Here is a 20,174-nt window from a genome sequence, read left to right on the forward strand (position 1 = left end):
TGCGCTGGGTTGATGTCAGCACATGCTGGCGCTCCCACGCATGCGCCAACTTGCACAGGCCAGCGGAAGCCCTTCGGCACCGGTTGGCGCGGCGTCAACACTGTCGGCGCCAGCCTATCCCCTGAAGCAGCGGAGGATTCCCCACCTTCCGGGCGGCCCGATGCCGGAGTGGTTCACGCCACTCCTCGGTGCTGTTACGGCCTGCCCCGTCATTTGGCGGAGAATCCTCCCCCCCCCCCCCCCCCCCCCCCCCCACATCTTTCTCACTTCTATATACCTGCTTGGTATCGCGAGACCTGGGAACGCCAGCCAACATGAGTTTCAATATCGAAATAAAATGAGGATAGATGGCCTGTTTGAAAGGTTTCAACAGCTGGCCAGCCTCCTGGAAGAAGATTAGTCGATCATATGACTCCCGCTAAAACCAGCAATGGGCTGGTTCAAGGCAGCTTTAGGTCAGATTTGACACATTTTGCATTTTTAATTCCAACAGACCCAATTGGAACTGGTATTGGGAGTTAAAAGTATCCCCATAGATTCTACGTTTAAAGTGATTTCCGAAATTAAAGGGATGAACAGGCAACTGTAAAAATAGAACATTGTGGCTGCAGCTAAAATTGAAACCATGAGCGTTTCAGCAGATCAGGCAGAATCCAAAGACCTGCCTATCATCTCAGTGTTCTCAGATTTTTCTTCCAATTTCCAGCATGTACGGTATTTTCCTTTTGTTCACTGGGATAGCAACTCTGTGTATACCTGCAATAACTGGCAATATCCCAACAGGGAAATAACCTTCATGAGAATTGCTTATGTTAAAAATCTGTTTTGCAGAAATATAAAATAATGCTTGATTTAATTATTGTATCCACAGCAGAAGATGCAATTAAAACATAGGGAACTAACTGACTCATTTTGTTCTGTTTTATTTAGGTACGATTCGTTGGTGCAGTCACAAGCAAGGGAGCTCTCACACCTCCGACAGCAAATTAAAGAAAGCTTTACTGTCTGCACTTTGCACCACCAGACCCTGGTGGATCTTACCAAAGCCTTTGAGGAGCTGCTGCAGGCCAGTGACGTTGATTATTATGTTGGGGAAGCTTTTCGTGACCAGCTAAACCAGAGCTTAGAGCTGGTGAGAACGCTCGAGAACAAGTTTGATGGCGGTAAGCTCACTAGAAAAATTACAGCTGAAATCATAGTTTGAAAGGAAATTTATTTGGCTGAACATTCATCTCCCTACATATTCAAATCTGGTATGGACACACGTTTTCTGTTCGCCGTCAGGACTTCCTGTGTAACGCTGTGCTTTTCCAGCAACATTTCCCATTTTTTTTGTCAGCTGTTGTGTTGTAGTTGCAGATGCTGACCACTAGATTAGCTCCGTGAAACAAATTTCTGACATGATAAAGAAAATGATTTAATGTCTCCCTCCCTTGTTTGGAGGCTGGGGAGCATTTAATCCAGCTGGAGGATGTTGGGTGAGGACCCTGCCACCTTCCTGCGTCTACCAAATTAAATCCAGGGTGTTAAGGCTCGTGGTCGAAACTTCCTGCTGGGCTGCTAATTGAGGCCCTTATGTGGGCAATTAATCCCTTGTTCAAAGGCACTCAGTGCCTGATTGAGCGACCTGACGCAAGACAAAATTAGTCATCATTTGGCATTTCCATGAATTGCACTTGCCAGTAGGCCTTCCAGAAGGCTTCAACAATTTAAGCTGGAATTTTTGGACACAAGGACACGAATGGATACCTTTCTTGAAGGGTTTTGAAATAAATGACCTTTAAAACCTAATAGGGAACAAACTAGAAAATAATGTTTTGCATATTTTTATGTCCTTTTCAGTATGTTTACAGTATGTTTACGATACAATGATTTAAAATGCTTAAATTTTGAGATAAACACATTTTCAGCTGTATTAATTAGCCCCTTCCAACCTCCTAAATATATTGATGAATAACTTTCAAAAACGCTGACAGATTTTCCTGGTTCGGAGAAGATTTTGGCCTAGATTTTAGTCATAAGACGGAGAATTGAGGAACTGCCTGAATATTATGAGTCCCACCCCACATGTGGCACTTCCTGTTTTCATAGGAGTGGGAATGGCGGTGGTTCGCGGTTCGTGCATGCACAGTTTATGGAGGCAGCTGACTATTTAAATCATCAACTATATGCACTGAAGTTGGATTTGGTGGGCCAGATGTGGGAAACCCTAAATTTGCAGAATAGAGCTGGGAAGAGCAGCTTTGAACTTTGTGGGTTCATTTGGACAACCAGGGTACTCCCTTTGGAGGAGTGGGGTATCTTTTTGAATCTGGTTCCTGGGCACTTTTGAGGGAGGTCAGGTGACATTTGGAAGTATTAAAATTAGGCCGAAAATTTCAGTGATGGCATGTGAAAGCAGCGCATGAAAAGTGCCTCCTGCCAGGGTCCCGGTACTTTGATCCCTTTTGCCTGTTTATGGGGGAGATTTTGGGTTCCAACACAGTAGGTTATTGTGGAGAACGAAAGGCGACAGAAGAGTGTCATAAGTCGGCACGAAAAAGAAACCCCCGCTGGTAGCACGACAAAGAAATATGGGGAGAAAAGATGGCAGAGATGGCCGCACCCATCCCATTAGAGACTCTGCCTGGGGTGAATGCGCAGGAGTTGGAGATGTTTGGCAGGCAGATGGATGGTCATTTTGAGTGACGAGAAGGAGATTAAAGAGTTGCTCGTAGCCGCCATCGAGGAGGCATTGGGCCTGATAGGGGAGCAGCTGGGCAAGATGATCAAAGCAGTGAAGGAGCATGAGGAGCTGAGGGGCATGGAGGAGGCCTTGTCGAGGCATGAGGATCAGTTGGAGGGGACTAATTTGCGATACCTAGGCATCCAGATGTCGAGGGATTGGGCGTGGCTTCAGAAGTTGAATTATATAAGCTTGGTGAGTAGAGTTAAGGCTAGTCCCGTTATCGTTGGTAGGCCGAGTTACGATGATCAGCTTGCCGAGATTTGTGTTTTTATTTTGGTGTCAACCGGTGTTCCTGCCCAAGTCTTTTTTCTGAAGGATCGAGCTTTTTATTTCCGGTTTTATTAAGGCGCCAAGGATTCGGATAGGGGTTCTCCAGAGGGAGAGACAGGCAGGGGGGTCTAGCGCTGCCAAATTTGCTGCACTATTATTGGGCGCCAACGTGGAGAAGGTGTTGGGGTGGTGCGGGGACCTCTCTGGATTCAGATGGAGTCAGGATCATGTAGGGGACAGGTTTGGGGGCATTGGTAACAGTGGCACTTCCAATGGTGCCAGCAAGGTGCTCCATGCACCCAGTGGTGGTGTTCACATTAAAGATATAGAGGCAACTCCGCCAGCATTTTAAGTTGGGGGCAGCTTCGAGGCTGGATCCCATTTGTGCTACTAACCACCTGTTTGAGCTGGCATGGCTACATGCCACATTTGGTGTATGGAGAGAAAGATGGCTGGAGAGTTTGGGTGATTTATTTTTGGGGAGGCGGTTTGCCAACCTTGAGGAGTTGAAAGAGAAATTGGGGCTGTTAGGCTCAGACATGTTTAGGTACCTCCAGGTGGGAAGCTTCGTTAGAGGGTTTTTTTTTGGATTTCCCGGTGGTGCCACCATCACCGTTATCAGAGAGGATTCTCTCCTCTGGTCAGAGGAGGGCAGTGCATCCAGCATTTATGAGCAGATCGAAGGGGAAGAATTGAGCTCAGTGAAAGGGGTGAAACCTAAATGGGGAAGGAGTTGGGGCCAATACTGTCGGAAAAGGTGTGGAGTGAGGGGCTGAGGAGGGTAAATGCCACTTTATCATGTGCAAGACTGAGCATTGTCCAGCTAAAGGAAGTATTTCAAACCCACCTCATTAAGGCTACGATGAGTTTTTTTTTGAAGGGGTGGAGGATTGGTGCAAGTGCTGCTCAAAGGGGCCTTCACACCAGACACGCACATGTTTGTGTCCTGCTCTAAGTTGGTGGGTTTTTAGAGGCCTTTTTTCAACATGTCAGCGATCTTAATATTGAGCTAGAGCCTTACCCTCTGGAAGCTATTTTTGGGATATACAGATGTGCCAGAGCTTTGGATGTGTGTGGGGGCGGATCCTTGCCTGCGCCTTCTTGGTGGCGCAGAGACGTATCCTGCTGAGTTGGAGTTTGGCAACACCCCCCTGGTGCCTCAGTGTGGCATGGGGATTTGATGGAGTTTTTGCACCTCGAGAAGGTCAACTATACCGCATGGGGTCAATTGAAGGGTTCTACCGGAGATGGCAGCCATTTATATTGTATTTCAGAGAATGGGTCACTGTTAGCTGTTTGGGGGGGGGGGGGAGTAAATAAGTGGTTTCTTTTTGTTTGTGTTGTTTCACGGGTTGGAAGGTTGTATTGGAGATTTGTTTGGGGTTTTATTTAGTTAAGGGTTTTTTGTTTGTATATTTTCTTATTTTGTATAAAATGTTAATTTAATAAAAACATTTCCAAAAAGGATTGGGCATGAATGCACATAAAATGCATTAACTGTCAAGCCCATTGGAACTGTTAACTGTTAAAAAGCACCTGTCGAAAAGTATCAAGCGGACCTGTTTGATAAAAGCACCTCTCAAAGGGAACCATCAAGCTGTCAAGGAATTTTGAAGTCCTGCCCTTTAAATTTGTATGGAGGTGGCAGGGAGAAATCTACAGTGCCTATGACTTCAAGTGCGTGTTATCAGAGATTGCACAATTGGAATTAAATGCTTGTTGTTATAAGTCTTTATGGATGTTAAAGGAACGTACATGTACAAAATGTTTGTTTTTAAATTAGTGTATTTTTCAAAACAGTGAAGCCTGCAATAGATACTTAGAACTTTATTTTATCTCATATCTGCATGGGTCTGGTGAATGCTGGGTGAGTTGGCATGATGTGTGTCAGGAAAAAGAGTGGTCAATTGAAGCTTGTGGGATGGCATGAATTGGCATTAAGTTGTATGTCGGTTATGAGGATCATGGAAGTGGATACAGGAGCATGGATTGCCGTAGAAAGTATGTAGGACTATGGGAGGTGGATATAGGGGCGTAAGTTGGTATGAGGATAAAGGAGCCATGGGGGTTGGGCACAATGGTATAGGTTGGGATAGAGGATATGAGAGACCTGAGGGAATAGGTACAGGACATGAAGTGGCATGAATTGGCGGGATGAGGGATGTTTTATGTTTTACTCTTTCTTTCATTATTGGACAAAGTGGTAGAGCACCAAGGCAGGAATTTCACCCATCGTGTCTCCATACCCGGCAGCCCCATCAGATCCTCCGGCTTGCCAGCCTGAACTTCTAATTTACCACTAATTTACCACTTTACCCACCCCCACCGAAGATCCACGGTCCAGGCAGCCATTTTTAAAGATTGTGCTTCATGGTGCCAGGAATTCTCCTATCTCTGCCACACTCTGCGAGCAAAAATTCAGGTCTTTTGATGTGCAAATGAGGTTGTATGGTGGAAACAAAGTGTTGGGAGGGGATACTTCTTGCAATTTGCGTTGGAATGGCGTCTTATGTGGAACTGTACAGTTTTGTTGGATATCCAATTTGTTTGCAGCGTGTGACAAATGTTTTCAGGTGTTAAATGAATTAAGACCTTACAGTGGACTAGCTCATTAGCTAATTGCAAAGGTGTTAAGCTCATAAAAGAATGGAATTAGATTCCTTTTAAATTGACATTAGCATTTAAGGTTACTTCATACTCAGCCAGAATGCATGTAGGAGGGGTGAAGAAATAACCTGTATTATTCAAATAGACTTTCACAGAAATGTGCAGTCGATTCTAACTAAGCATGACGTTGCAAATACTGGGATGGAGCAGTCACCTTACAATAAAAGTATATATATTTTTTGTTGTAAAGCAAATAATTTAACAGCCAGAGGTTTTCTTGATGCAAGTATTATTAAAATAGAAAAGAATCAAATCTTTGTCATCAGTGAGAAGTGTTAAGTTTATAAATTATTTTGAACTTGATTTGATTAACACTCATATATATATATATAAATAAACACATGCTTAATTAGAATTCTATTTTTAATGGCTGCTTTAAGGAATTTATACTTGGCAACAAAAATATTTTTAAACTACTATTTAAATACGCACTGAAATAACCTGCATTTTCTGTTTCCTTGTCTGTTTATGTTATGCAGGGGATGTATCTTCTGCTGATGGAAACTGCACACTTCTTGATTTCTCTCAAAGGTAAAGACAAAATGTCGATGCAAAGCTTTCACAGAACATGATTCAATGTTCTCCATTCAGTTTATCTCCTCCCAATTTGACGTGTTATCCAGCTATTAATCACGGTTAATCTGTAGTACTCATTTGTAAGCTTCCCCTGTTTGAAAAGGACCTTGATGTGCTGATCAGTGTGCTATGAATTATTTTGAGACTTCGAAGGGAGAAATTGTGCTGGATTCTCCGGTTCCCCCATCTGCGTATTTCTTGGTGGCGCGCGTTCGCTGACGGCAGGGTTCCCTACCGTCCTGTTTGTCAATGGAATTTTCCATTGAAGACACCCATGCCGCCTAGTAACCCGTGGGTAGGATACACTCCCGGCGGGACCAGAAAATCTTGCCACCAGCGAATGGCCGGAGAATTCCGACTAGTACCTTTCCCACTAACCTGAAATTTCAAATATTGCTTGTATTGCACTTGTCCTAGATGTTTGACTTTGGTACTCCGCTGCTCGATTTATAGACATAGTGAGACTTGACTGTCGTCATTTGCATTGTTTCGTTTGCAATCTTTCTAAAGTATTAATGGTTTGGCAAATATTATCTGGTTTTACGACAAAAAGAAATCCTATTTATAAAGGACCATTGTGTGTCCAAATATTTCATTTGTGATATTGCAACATTCCATGTCTCCAATACTTTCATTTTGATTGTGAACCTATTGTATTAATGCTGCTTTTCGGGGGAAATAGAGGGTGCAAGGCTGCCACCTCTGCTGGCGAAACTTGAAGCCACGGGCATGATAATGTTTTTGAAAGTAAACAAAGAATATTATAGAGCCATTTTCACAAACTTACCAATATCCACTTTTTTACCTATTTGATTAAAGCTAGCCACAAGCAGCATTAATACACTAGGCTCACAATCAAATTGAAAGGACTGGAGACATGGAATGTTGCAATGTCACAAAAGAAATCCATGTCATAGACAGCAGTTTGTTAACTCAGTGCACCAATCTTTCTTAGCTGCAAATTTCAAAATTAACTAGAAAAAACAGAACTTTAGAGACTCCAGACAAATGGCATGAAATGTTGGCAACAGATTCACTTTATTCAATACCAACATATGTATCTTAGCCTTAGGCTTAGCCTTACATGTGATGGGAGGGTAGTACGACAGACCTTCACACAATTAATCTTGCATTTATCACAAAAGGAGAGCAACAAGTATCCCCTTGAATTATTTTATAAAATTCAGTGATGGTAGTTAAACTAGGTTTGGTTACACTTGAATTTTAAGACTTTTTTGCTCTTGGGTTTCTCCATCCTTCATTTCAGGAAAGATCATTTTAGATATGCTAGTATGAGGTTTCTAACATTATAATATATTAAATGTATCGTCCAAATCTTAAGCTAGTTGTACTTTAATGATACGTTTGTTATTGAATTCTGTAGCAAATAACTTTTCTCCAAGCACTTTTGTCTTAGAAATAATGCAGTATTGCTAATGCAAGATGCATCACTTTCTGAACCTCAGTGTAGCGTTTATATTTTTACATATATGATTGTCACTTTACAATTAAAGGTAAACCACTTGATATTAATTTTGTTTTGTAAAGGGAAGAAACATGCCAAAAGAATTCCACGCTTGAACTATACATTTAACATTTCCTCAAAAATGTTAAAAATTCATTGGCTATCCAGCTGACTGTAGATGAGAGCGAAAGTCTGAAGTGCAAGAGTAGATTAGGATTAGTATTAATTGAGGGAGCTCCAAAAAATAGGTTCTAATGAAACCTATTGCTGAACATTTTCAGGAGTTCAAATTGAATTTGAGCAGCATGGTAGCACAGTGGTTAACACTGCTGCTTCACAACGCCAGGGTCCCACAATCGATTCCCAGCTTGGGTCACTGTCTGTGCGGAGCCTGTGTCTGCGTGGGCTTCCTCTGGGTGCTCCAGTTTCCTCCCACAAGTCCCGAAAGATGTGCTTATTAGGTTAATTGGATATTCTGAATTCTCTCTCAGTGTACCTGTACAGGAGCCAGAGTGTGGCAACTAGGGTATTTTCACATTAACTTCATTTCAGTGTTAATGTAAGCCTACTTGTGACAATAATAAAGATTATTATTATTATGAATAGATAGAAATATTCACAATTATTGGAGATGATCTGTGACGATGACTACTTTTAAAGCCTTATGGTGATTGCCTGTGATGTTTTCCTGTTTGCAGGATATGCTACTGCAGAGTACTTTATGCAGGTACCTTCTGGTCATGGTATATGACCTTGAGTTCACTAGAGTCAAATTGTGCAAAACACCCTTCATATCCCACCAAACAATTATCTCGCATAGCTTTTAATTCAACTTCAGTCTGGTAGGGAGCCACTATTTAAAAGCTTGACTATTTTGATGAAATCATTTTTACTGTAATAGGGCAGTGACGCTGCCACTCATGGCCTGTACACTAAAAATAAATTAAGTGCCTTCAGGAACAGTGTTGTTGGAGTGTTAGATGAGTCCAGTCGCATTACCCTTGCCACTGAGTCAGAATAGTGTGGACTTAACTCCTACTCGAGATTTACACTTCAGTGCTTTGCCGAAGGTGGTGTCTTTTGGATAAGATATTAAACAATTTCAAAAGACATAAAATACCCCAAAAACATATTTTAGGGAAGAGAGGAATCTTCTCCCAGTACCCTGGATAACCTTTATCCTACACCAACTTCATCCAAAAGAGAGATTAGCTGCCCATTGCTATCAATCGGCAAAATATGGCTTGAGAGAAATAAGGTGATAGATAGGGGGCGAGATTCTCTGCAAATGCGGAGAATCGTAAAGGCTGCCGTGGGACAGCCCGTGACCCACGGCAGCCTTCACGGCCACTTCCGGGGCCGATTCTCCCCCCCTGGCGGGGCTAGGAGCGCGGCCCCGTGCGTCACGGCGGCGCGGCCTTGATGACGGTCGTCAAGGCCGCACGTCAAGCGTCACGGCGGCTGACGTGACCGATGATGTCAGCCGCGCATGCGCAGGTTGGACAACGCCAACCCACACATGCGCAGTTGCCGTCTTTCTCCTCAGCAGCCCGCAAGACATGGCGGCTTGTTCTTGCCGGGCGGCGGATGGGAAAGAGTGCGTCTGTTTTGGACCCTGGCCCGACGATCGGTGAGCACCGATCACGGGCCTATCCCCTCCCGAGCACAGTCTTGGTGCTCCTGTGCCAATCGGGCCTCTAGATGCCCCAAACGGGCATCTGGCGCCCGTTTCACGACGGCAGCGAGCAGGTGTGTTTGCTACCGTGTTGAAACGGGCGTGAAGGCTCGGCCCATCGGCCTCAGAGAATCGCCGCTCGCCGTAAAAAACGGGGAGTGGCGATTCGTGGTGTGGTTCGGGCGTGGGGGGGGAGAATAGCGGGACGGCGTGAAAAATGTCGGGAGGCCCTCCCGCTATTCTCCCACCCGGCATGGGGGGGCGGAGAATCGCGCCCAGGGTTCTTCATTTTTCTTCCTTTAATTGAACAATGTGATGTCTTTTTTAGATATATCTTTGAGATATTTGTGACATGAGAAGTATGATCTGCAGTGCTTGGAAAGAACAGAGAATTGCGACCTATGGCAGAATACAATGCTTTTAAATGCAAGAGTCCACTGTACATTACTGCTGATATGACTAGTTTGCGATAGATGCTGTTCCAGCAACTTTGATTAAATGGAACAGTCTGTTGAGGCTAAGAACCGCACACTAATCCTAATGCATTTATTAATCTCATGCCACTGTTCTTAAGATAACAGATCCTCTGAATGCTGAACGGTAGCGTTCTTAAAGCAGTAGAAATGATAATGTTCTTCATTCATTTGTGTACTGAAGGATGAGCAGAAGCAAAACTTAAAAGTGTGCGAGAAATTGATAAAAGCAGCTCAGTAATCTCACTGGGAAGAAGGTTAATGTGTGGATGAACTGCTTGTTATATTACTGTAATGTTTTGAAAGTTACTGCTAAAGCTATTTTGTCAGAAATTCAGTTCTACTTTGTGGAGGTTCAAACCAACAAATTGACTAGTATTGTTTGGGGAGCACTGTTTGTCTGTGGTTTAGGCAACTGGAAGAATAGTGCATGATTTCTTTCTGTGCTTATGTCTGCACAAGTTCCTTAGGCTTGCCTAGAACAGGCTTATGGCTTCTGGCATGCACTTAATGCAAACAAGCATGCTATCCAAATGTAGTCCCATCTACCGAGCGTCTCTTTTCTCCTTCTCTTTGGCCAGTCCTCGCAGTCTGCAACATGAAGTTCTCTTCCTTCGAAAGCAGCTAGACAGTGAGCGTAAACAGCTGCACAAGCAGCTGAATGAACTTCTACGTGAGAATCAAGCCTTGTCACAGGCAACTAAAGAGCAACTTGATCAGTAAGTTTATACTCTTACCTTAATGTGGACTGAGATAGGCATCTTCCAGTGGTTTACTTTTGAAGCAATTCGTGAAGGCACAAATATCTTTGTTGCAAAGTATCTGCTGAATGTTCTGCTCGGAAGAATACTCTGGAAGTACAGGCATGGTAGTTTATGAACTTTGCATTAAGCTCTGATGCAGGCATGTCAGTGCGTTTGTATAGATTGGGGCCTAACTTTCCTGTGCGGTTCAGCTACTAGCTGTTTAAATATTAAGGAAGTCCAGAGATTTGTATTCCAAACACAGAAGTAAGGGTTGTAATCCAAATTACAACTGTCATTCAAACTCCTGTGTCATCAATGCACTTTGAGTTTAAACTTAAGATATAAACATAAGTTAGATATTGGCAGATGGATGTTGCAGTAGGTTGTTTCTGGATTACATAATTTTTGCCTTTTATTGGGGGAGAATTTGGAATGGAATTAGCATAGAAGCTTTTGCTTTCGTTACTTAGTCAAATATTTTGTGAGGGGACTCTGTTCCAGATGATGACTTCATGAGCTGAAGTTAAATACCAGCTGAAGTTTAGGAGGCAAAACCTTTGTGGTCTTAACATATCGATTTGAATTCTGCTGAACAATATTGTAATATTTTTACAGTGTTTTTTTTTAAATAAATGTGGTCCTGGCAATGAATGTCTTGTGTAACATTTGGTAATAATCAGCTGGGTGTTTTGAAGATATTCAAAACAGAATAAAATTGAAGTGCTGTAGCCCATTAAGTTGTTTCTCGCTCAGCATATTTCCTTTTTTTTCATTGAGGAACATGTACAGAAGGAAAACGGTTAAATCTAAATCACGGCGAAATTAAAATTACATGCAAAGCATTTAATCTAACTTTTTTTCCTGCAGACTTTCAAAGGAGGTACAGGAAAAGAACAAAATCATTTATTGCCTGCAGCAACAGTTAAGACATCAGTCGTATGTGCCATCCACCAGCCAAGTCTCTTCAGATTCTGAGATATCTGATAGAAACTCTATTAGTTCACGTGAAAGTCGATCGATCACATTTGAACCGCCACTCACTGGCGAAAGCAAAAATAGGAACTGTAATAGTAGACGGCGAAGTTTTCAAAGGAGACGGTCACACAAGTCACCAGGTAAGTTGGATTCCAGCTGATAAGTATGAAATTCTAAAGTTTGAGCAAACTGGAAAGATTTTCTTGTGTCATTTATTTTCATGCAGCACTTTTCATGGCCTCAGGGCATCGTGCAGCTATGAAAAAGTGATTTTGACGTCGGGGACGTATGAAGGCAAAATGGTAGTCAGTTTGCACACAGCAAAGTCCCACAGGCAGCAGTGACATAAATAATCACTTTATTATAACGACGATGATTGAAGGGTATCTGGAGAGCTATTTTGCTGTTCTGATAAAGAATAAAACGCTTAATGGTTCCATTTAGATTTTTCTTGGAATCAGCATTTTTACAAAGAAGCTGTTGAGTTCGCTAGTTATAAACACTTTGTGTATATAATTATGTGAAGTAAACTACAGGTACTTGGTATTGTAACTTGGTGAATATGTCAAATGCACCCTTTTTCTCCTTCATCTTTCTCTCTCTTTCACCATCCTGGGAGCTCAGTCCTTGGTTGCCCTCCTCTTCCCTCTTCAGAAAATGTACCTCAGCTATACCCAGGTCATCTCCCCTTTAAAGGCAGTTGATTGTTCTGCCTGCCAATTTTAGATTCCAATTTTACCTGGGCCAGATCTATTTTGCTCCAGTGAAATTGGCCCTCTTCCAATTAAGCATCTTTACTATAGATTGTTCCTTGTCCTTTTTCATAATTTAGCTAAACCACGTGATACCATGATCACTGCTCCCTTACTGAAACTTACTTTCTTTATCCATTTGACCCAGATCTAGCAATGCCTCCTTCCTTGTGGGGATAGATGGATACCAATGAAGAAAATTCTCCTGAACACACTTAAGAAACTCTTCCCCTGCACCCCTACTCTTTACTATCCCCATCTATTTAAAAGTTCTTCCATTGTCAAATATCAATAGAGTTTTTGTACCTCTTTATAATTTCCCTGTAAATTTGTACCTCTGTATCTTCAAAAGAAAATACTGCTATCCTCTGACATTGAGAAAGTAGCTATCTATTATATATTATTCTGAAAGCCTTCAATTGACTTGAAAGGCAGGTACTGAAAGTTCAGTTGGACTGTTTCTTTCACCCAGGTTTAAGTGCTACATAATTTATAGTCAGTTAATCTGTAAGTGATACTGTTCGTGTGTGAACAAAGGACAGTATGATTGAAATTCTTTGGCGAGGCCACATGAGAGACTTCAGAAGAACTCCAGTACTTGCAGTTGCACCACCTTTTGCGTTATTTAGAAGCAAAATATTTCCAAATGTCAACTTTTGAAGCTCGCCTATTTACTGTAGCTTAAATAAGGAAAGTTCCCTTAAATTAAAGAAACTTCCAAAGTACAAAGTCAGCCACTGATAATTGTTACGGAACCGCAATCAGAAAATGAATTGTGAAGAGGTAAAACCAATTAGAGTTGTGCATAGCGGTGTCATACGTGGGAAATGGAGAAAAATTGTTAAAGCTGCTAAGCAGGAACGTAAAGGTACAGTGATGTGTACTAGTAAGGAACGTACTGCAATCACTAAATTATTTTCTTAAAATTGGAAATTGAATTCGATTGTTCTGTAAATATTTTAAGTGCTAATAAATTGGAGTTTTTCGATGAAGTGCACCCTTAACCAATGTGAAACTTTATATGCCAGTTGCTATAAGCAGATGTTAATGCGATTCTAAAGGTTAGTTTTTAGAAACTTTGAAAGCTAATTTGATTGATTTGAATGTGAATAGAATCATTTCCTCACTATTTTTCCAAAGGCATTCCTTTTGTTCCGATAGATTTGCAAATTTCGCTGTAATTCTTTTTGTAAGTGATAACAATCTGACCTTTAAATCCTGAAAGAGACATTTCAAAATTTCTTCAAATATATGTGGTGATGTAGTCCACCAAGATGTCCTGTGAACATTTGTCTCAGAATGCTATACTGTTGTTTAATATTGTTCCATTAGTGAAAGTTAAAACTGAGATATTACTTTATTTATTTGGCTTGAGTATGAAGCGTGTTACCAATGGTTACTATGCCTCTGTAGCCTTTTGGTTCCATTCTGTAGACCCAGCATGAGTATTGCCTATTTGGATCTCTACGTGTGAATGTTTAAAATGGAGTGTGGGATAGGCCAAGATTTTGTTGTAAAGCTTTTACTGTCACATTTCACAAGATGTTCTCAATTGCCAACTCTTTTTTTGGTCTCCCAGCAACGATTTCAAACACAAACCTGCAGAATGATACACAGAATAAAGAAGCAAGACTGACATCTGGACTTTCTTCTCCAGATGGAAGGACACATCTTCAAGGTTTGCATTTTTTTAATGTTTCATGCAGATGTGCCTGTTCTGGATGCTTGGGTTTTAAAGTTCACCTATTAATATTAAGAATGCTGATTTACAAATGCCATCAACTTTACTGAAGAGTTCCTCATCCACCTAAGAAATATGAGCGCCGACATAGTCTTCCTCCAAGAGACACACCTGAGAGAGCAGGACCGACTGCGGGTAAGAAAGGGCCGGGTGGGACAAACCTACCATTCCTGCTATGGGACAAGAGCCGGGGGGGGGGGGGGGGGGGGGGGGGGGGGGGGGTGGCAATACTGATCAGCGAGAGGACGATGTTTAGGGCGACAAAGATGGTTACGGACCAAGGGGGACGGTACGTCATAGTCAGCGGGGCTCTGGATGGGGCACCGGTAGTACTAGTTAACGTGTAGGGACTCAACTGGGACGACACGAGCTTGATCAAGAAGACCATGGCAGAAATCCCTGACATAGCGACGCACCAATCATTGGTGGGGGGGGAGGGGGGACAGGATCCAACGACAGACAGATCAAACCCCAAAACGGGGAAAACCTCAAGCATGGCAAGGGAACTCAGTCACTTTATGGAACAGATGGGAGTGGGGGACCCCTGGAGGTTCGCTCCTCCTTGTGGTGTACACAAGGTATACACCAGAATTGACTTCTTTGTGGTGGAGTAAACGGTGTTTCCGGGGATAGACAAAGTGGAATACTCCGCAATTGTGATATCAGACCATGCTCCACATTGCATGGACGTGAGGCTGGAGACGGGCAGGGCCCAACGCCCCACATGGAGGTTGGACATTGCCCGACTAGCTGACAAGGCCCTCAACAAAAGATATCACGGGCCACAGCAGAGCACACGGAGAACAACCAGAACGGGGAGGTCTCACCCTACACGTGCTGGGAAGTGCTAAAGGCCGTACTAAGAGCGGAAATCATCGCTTTCAAAGCGCAAAGAGAAAGTGAGCTGGTCGACTCCATACTGGAGGTAGACCGTAAATACTCCGAGGTCCCGACCGTAGAGCTCTTGGCAGAGAGGAAAGAGCTACAAAGGAATCTTGATCTGCTCTCCACCAGGAAAGCAGAGCACCAACTCCGCTAGGCATGTGGGACCCTATACGAACACGGAAACAAAGCCAGCCGCCTGTTGGCACACCAGCTGAGAAAGCAGGCACACCAGAGAAATTGCACAAATCAGGGATACCAGAGGCACATTAGAAACAGAACCTGAAAAGATCAACAAAACCTTCAAGGCCTTCTGCCAAGGGCTGTACACCTCTGATCCCCCAAAGGGGGAGTCTGGGATGAAACGGAATCCATAATGGACTGGACAGTTCAGTTGTGGGGAAGGTCAGAAAACGGGGTCTGGAAGCACCACTAGCAATGGGAGAGATAATGGACAGCATTAGCTCCATGCAGGCGGGGAAGGCGCTGGGAACAGATGGGTTCCCAGCAGACTTCTACAAAATTCTGCAACAGCACTGGTCCCGCACCTGCGGGTAATGTACACAGACTAGCTAGCTAGGGGCACCCTGCCACCCAGGCTAGCACAGGCCTCAATCTCGCTGATACCTAAGAAAGACAAAGACCCAACGGAATGTGGGTCATACAGACCCATCTCACTGCTGAACGCAGATGCCAAAATATTTGCCAAGATTCTAGCCAAAAGGTGAGAAGACTGTGTACCAGAGGTGGTCGCAGAGGACCAGACGGGCTTTGTCAAAGGTAGACAGCTTACTTCGAACATCAGGCGCCTGCTGAACGTAATAATGACCCCCTCCGGGGAGAGAACACCAGAGGTAATCGTCTCCCTAGACGCAGAAAAGGCCTTTGACAGAGTTAAATGGAAATACCTCATAGAGCTACTGGAGGGGTTCGGGCTTGGAACAGGGTTCACCTCCTGGGTAAAGCTCCTTTACAATGCTTCCATGGTTAGCGTATGGACCAACAACAGCAACTCCCAATATCTCCAGCTGCACAGGGGCGCCAGACAAGGATGCCCCCTGTCCCGCTGCTGGTTGCTCTAGCGATCAAACCACTAGCAATCAAACCACTAGCAATCGCGCTCAGAGCAGCGAAAAGCTGGAGAGGGATCCGAAGGGGTGGCAGAGAGCACAGAGTCACACTCTGTGCAGATGACCTGCTCCTCTCCATTTCAGACCCACAAAGCAGCAAAGAGCATAGCGCTCCTGAAAGAGTTTGGCGCCTTCTCAGTCTACAAACTCAACATGAGCAAAAGTGAGGTCTTCTCGGTACACCCACAAGTAGGGGGGGGCAATACTAACGGGACTGCCGTTTATTCAAGCCCAACACAAATTCCGCTACCTGGAGAACCAAATAGCCCATAACTGGAAAGGGATCCAGAAATGGAACCTCATCAGTCTGACAGAGGAAGTAAAAAAGGACCTGCAAAGATCGAACACGCTCCCACTCTCCCTCGCGGGGAGAGTCCAGACAATCAAAATGAACATACTGTCCAGGTACCTCATCCTACTTAGATCCATTCCGATCTACATTCCCAAGGCCTTTTTCAAAGCACTGGACAAACTAATCTTGGCATTCGTATGGGGGGGGGGGGGGGGGGGGGGGGCGGGAGGAGAATGCTAGGATCCCAAAGAATATCCTACAAAAAACAAAATCCAGGGGGGGGGCTAGCCCTCCCAAACCTACAGTTGTACCACTGGGCGGCAACGGCCGAGAGAATAAGGGGATGGAGCAAGGAGCCAGAAGCCGAGTGAGTGCGCACGGAAGAGGCCTCCTGCATGGGGACCTCCCTCCAGGCCCTCGCCATGGCAGCACTCCCATCCCCACCCAAAAAACATTCCAGCAACCCGGTGGTGATAGCCACCCTCCAATCCTGGAACCAACTACAGCAGCAATTTGGCCTGACCAAAATGTCGAACAAAGCTCCCATCTGCAACAACCATAGGTTTACACCAGCACTGACTGATGCCACCTTCAAAAGGTGGGGGCAGGTCAGAGGGACACTGACAGTCAAGGACCTATACATGGACAGCAGGATCGCAACACTGGACAAACTGACAGAGAAATTCCAGCTAGCCAGGGAGAACGCGCTACGGTATCTACAACTCAAAACCTTCCTACGAAAGGAGACAAGGACGTACCCACAACCGCCACGACAGACATTACTGGAAGAGTTACTGGACGCAAGCATACTAGACAAAGGAAACTATAGCGACATGTAAGACCGACTGGTAGAAAGGGTCGACACTGTAATGGATGCAATAAGAAAGAAATGGGAGGAGGACCTGGGGATTGAAATAGGGTGGGGTCTCTGGAGCGATGCACGGCACAGGGTCAACACCACCTCCACGTGCACAAGGCTCAGCCTGACGCAGCTAGAAGTGGTACATAGAGCCCACTTAACAAGAACCCGTATGAGTAGGTTCTTCTCCGAGGTGGAGAATAGATGTGAAAGGTGCCAAGAAGGCCCGGCCAACCACACCCACATGTTCGGGTCTTGTCCCAGACTTGCGGGGCACTAGACAGCCTTCTTCGAGGTAATGTCCAAAGTGGTGAGGGTGGAGTCATGTCCGAAAGTGGCGGTCTTCGGGGTTTCAGACCAGCCAGATCTATTCCTGGGGAGGAGGGCGGAAGCCCTTGCCTTTGCCTCCCTGATTGCCGGCCGTAGAATCCAAAGCTGCAGACTGGCTGTCCGACCTCTCGGAATCTCTCCAAATGGAGAAAATCAAATTTGCCATCCGAGGGTCAGACGATGGCTTCCACAGAACGTGGGAGCCATTCACCCAATTGTTCCGGGACCTGTTTGTGGCCAACGAACAAGCAGAAGAATAGCCAGGTAGCCAAGAATCAGGGGAAAGTAGCCAAAGCATGAGAGGGAGAAATAGATCGGGAGAGGAGGGTGTGGGGGGGGGGGGGGGGGGGGCAGCTAAACCTAAGAGGAAAGAAAGACGAACCAGGAGGGAGAGGGGGGCGGATAGAGGGAAGGGACAGGGAACAAGAGAGGAGAACCAGGGAGGTTGGGAGGGGGTGGGGGCAGGCAGGGAAATGACAGCCAGAAGGAGGGCACAGGATACGATACAAACTTGGCATCTCCAGGAACAGAGAACAAGGAGAATACAGGCAAAAGACGGGAGGAACGGCTGAAGCGGAGGCGAGAGGGGAGAAGCAACTGACAACACCAGCACCAAACCCATTCGAGTATTGCCCACTGTAATTGTCTCTCCAGCACCCAAATGTATATTTACCTCCCCAGCCTCTCCCCTCCCACCACCCCCTCCACAAACAGTCGCCTACTTATGTGTTGTAAATCATTTTGCCAGTTGTACAGAGTTGCTGCTGTTGAGCTGGTGCACAATACCCTACCAGTTATTCTATTTGATTTTTTTGTTGTTACATTTTTCATTTTTTTTGGTACGTTTGGGTGTGCCCTTCTCTATGTATATATATATATATATATATATTTCTTATTCTGCGTACATAACGGTAAACATACTTTGTTCAAAAACCCAATAAAAATATTTATTTAAAAAAACTTTACTGAAGAGTTCTTGACAAATCTCATCATTTCTGAAACCTACAATATAATAGCTTTATGTAAATTCCGAGGTGAAATTGTAAAATCATTGCTGTACCTTTTTCTCCATTTTTTTTACTTTTGTTTAAGCATTGATTTATGATTTTATTTTTATTTGGAATTTTTTTGAACTTGGCATTTGCCAGGACCAATTTCAGAGCATTGACTTCCAATTATAACTGATGTGGGCAACACAGAAAATAGTAACACTTCTGTAGCCCTCCTTTCAGGTCTTCACCATTCAAATCTCTTAACACTGATTTACAAATTAATTGCCATATCATTCTCAATTCCTTCTGTTGCATTTTAAATAAACAAGGGTAATTTCTTCTCTTTCTTTCCCTACATATAGAGAACGTGGAAGGAATCCCAGTGCCACAAGAAGTGTTGCCCACTAGTGGCTGGCCAATTGAGCATGCCAGTGCCCAAACATCCTTGCTTAATCAAAGATTACTTGAGCTCCAGAAAGAGAACTCTCTACTTCACGAGCAGCTGATGAACAAAGAAGATTTGAATGTGACACTACGGTCAGAACTTGACTTGCATCGCTCCATTTTAACAGAGAATCAACAAAACATTGATAGCCAAATTGCCCCTTCACATAATCACGGTGACCGATCTTTAAAGGCAAATAAGCAAACTTCAACCACCACGGAGCCGAAAAAAGATTCTGGCCAAAGTGCTGCAGGTAATTTCTTTTATTAACAACTTGCATTTATTAATTGTAAACTTTGTTTTTTTAAAAGTTTGTGGCAATTCAGATCGACAGAACCAATACTGCGGCTCCACGAAATGGAAAGATTAGGGTGTATAACTGAAAGATATGCTGAACAGCTTGGTTTTGTGAAGGTTCTAGAAGAAAGTGAGAGGAAATGTTTTAGGGAGGGATCGTAAAAATTAGCAAGGCAGATGAATATTTTGCCACCAGTGGATGAGTGAAGGGAGAGGGGGGTGCAGATGTTGGTCTGCCGCCAGCTCAGGCTCTACGTTCATGTCTCTCTGGAAACCATTCTTGGCCTCCTCATCAGATGAGACCTGCTGTTTTTTCCTCCTCCTCCAGCATGTCACCCCGATGCTGCGCGATATCATGAAGGACGCGGCTGGTCACCACAATGCTCGAGGCCCTTTTGGGTCTATATTGGAGAGCCCCACCAGAATCATCCAGACACAGGAAGCGCTATTTGAGCTGGTGCACGCTCGATGATGCACCTGGTTGCTGCATGGGCGTCATTATAATAGTTCTCTTCCTTGGTCTGGAGCCTCCACATAGACGTCAATAGCCATGATCTCAGCAGGTAACTCTTGTCACCCACCAGCCAACCCCTCACCTGAAGGAGCCCCTTGAAGATGCCAGGAACCGATGAGTACGCCAGGACGTATGCGTCATGCACGCTGCCTGATTATCAAGCACAGACATGCATGATGTGCAGCCGATGGTCACACATCAACTAATGGAGTGGATTGAAGAAGGGCACCCCATGTTGAACCAGTGCTCAGAGAACGACATGCAGCCATTAATCACCCTCTGGGTCTGGGCCATGCCAGCGATGGTGGCAAATCCGACTGCCCTGGGCCTGGTCTAGGTTGAAGGTAATGTAGTCCGATGCCTGG

General features: G+C 44.3%; 1 protein-coding gene across 9 annotated transcripts in view; it reads left to right on the forward strand.

Moving 5' to 3' along the window:
* LOC119955787 (myomegalin-like) overlaps nucleotides 1–20,174 on the forward strand; it is a 160,412-nt gene that overhangs the window by 109,669 nt on the left and 30,569 nt on the right. For 8 of the 9 annotated variants that reach the window (XM_038782364.1, XM_038782359.1, XM_038782360.1 and 5 more), the window contains 6 exons: nucleotides 931–1,163; nucleotides 6,145–6,196; nucleotides 10,436–10,573; nucleotides 11,468–11,715; nucleotides 13,907–14,005; nucleotides 18,916–19,251. In XM_038782364.1, the coding sequence (XP_038638292.1) occupies nucleotides 931–1,163; nucleotides 6,145–6,196; nucleotides 10,436–10,573; nucleotides 11,468–11,715; nucleotides 13,907–14,005; nucleotides 18,916–19,251 (1,106 nt within the window). The remainder of the gene's footprint in view (nucleotides 1–930; nucleotides 1,164–6,144; nucleotides 6,197–10,435; nucleotides 10,574–11,467; nucleotides 11,716–13,906; nucleotides 14,006–18,915; nucleotides 19,252–20,174) is intronic. The other variant, XM_038782358.1, reaches the window with a different exon arrangement.

The sequence above is a fragment of the Scyliorhinus canicula genome, chromosome 21 (genome assembly GCF_902713615.1).
Source record: "Scyliorhinus canicula chromosome 21, sScyCan1.1, whole genome shotgun sequence".
Classification (NCBI taxonomy): domain Eukaryota; kingdom Metazoa; phylum Chordata; class Chondrichthyes; order Carcharhiniformes; family Scyliorhinidae; genus Scyliorhinus; species Scyliorhinus canicula.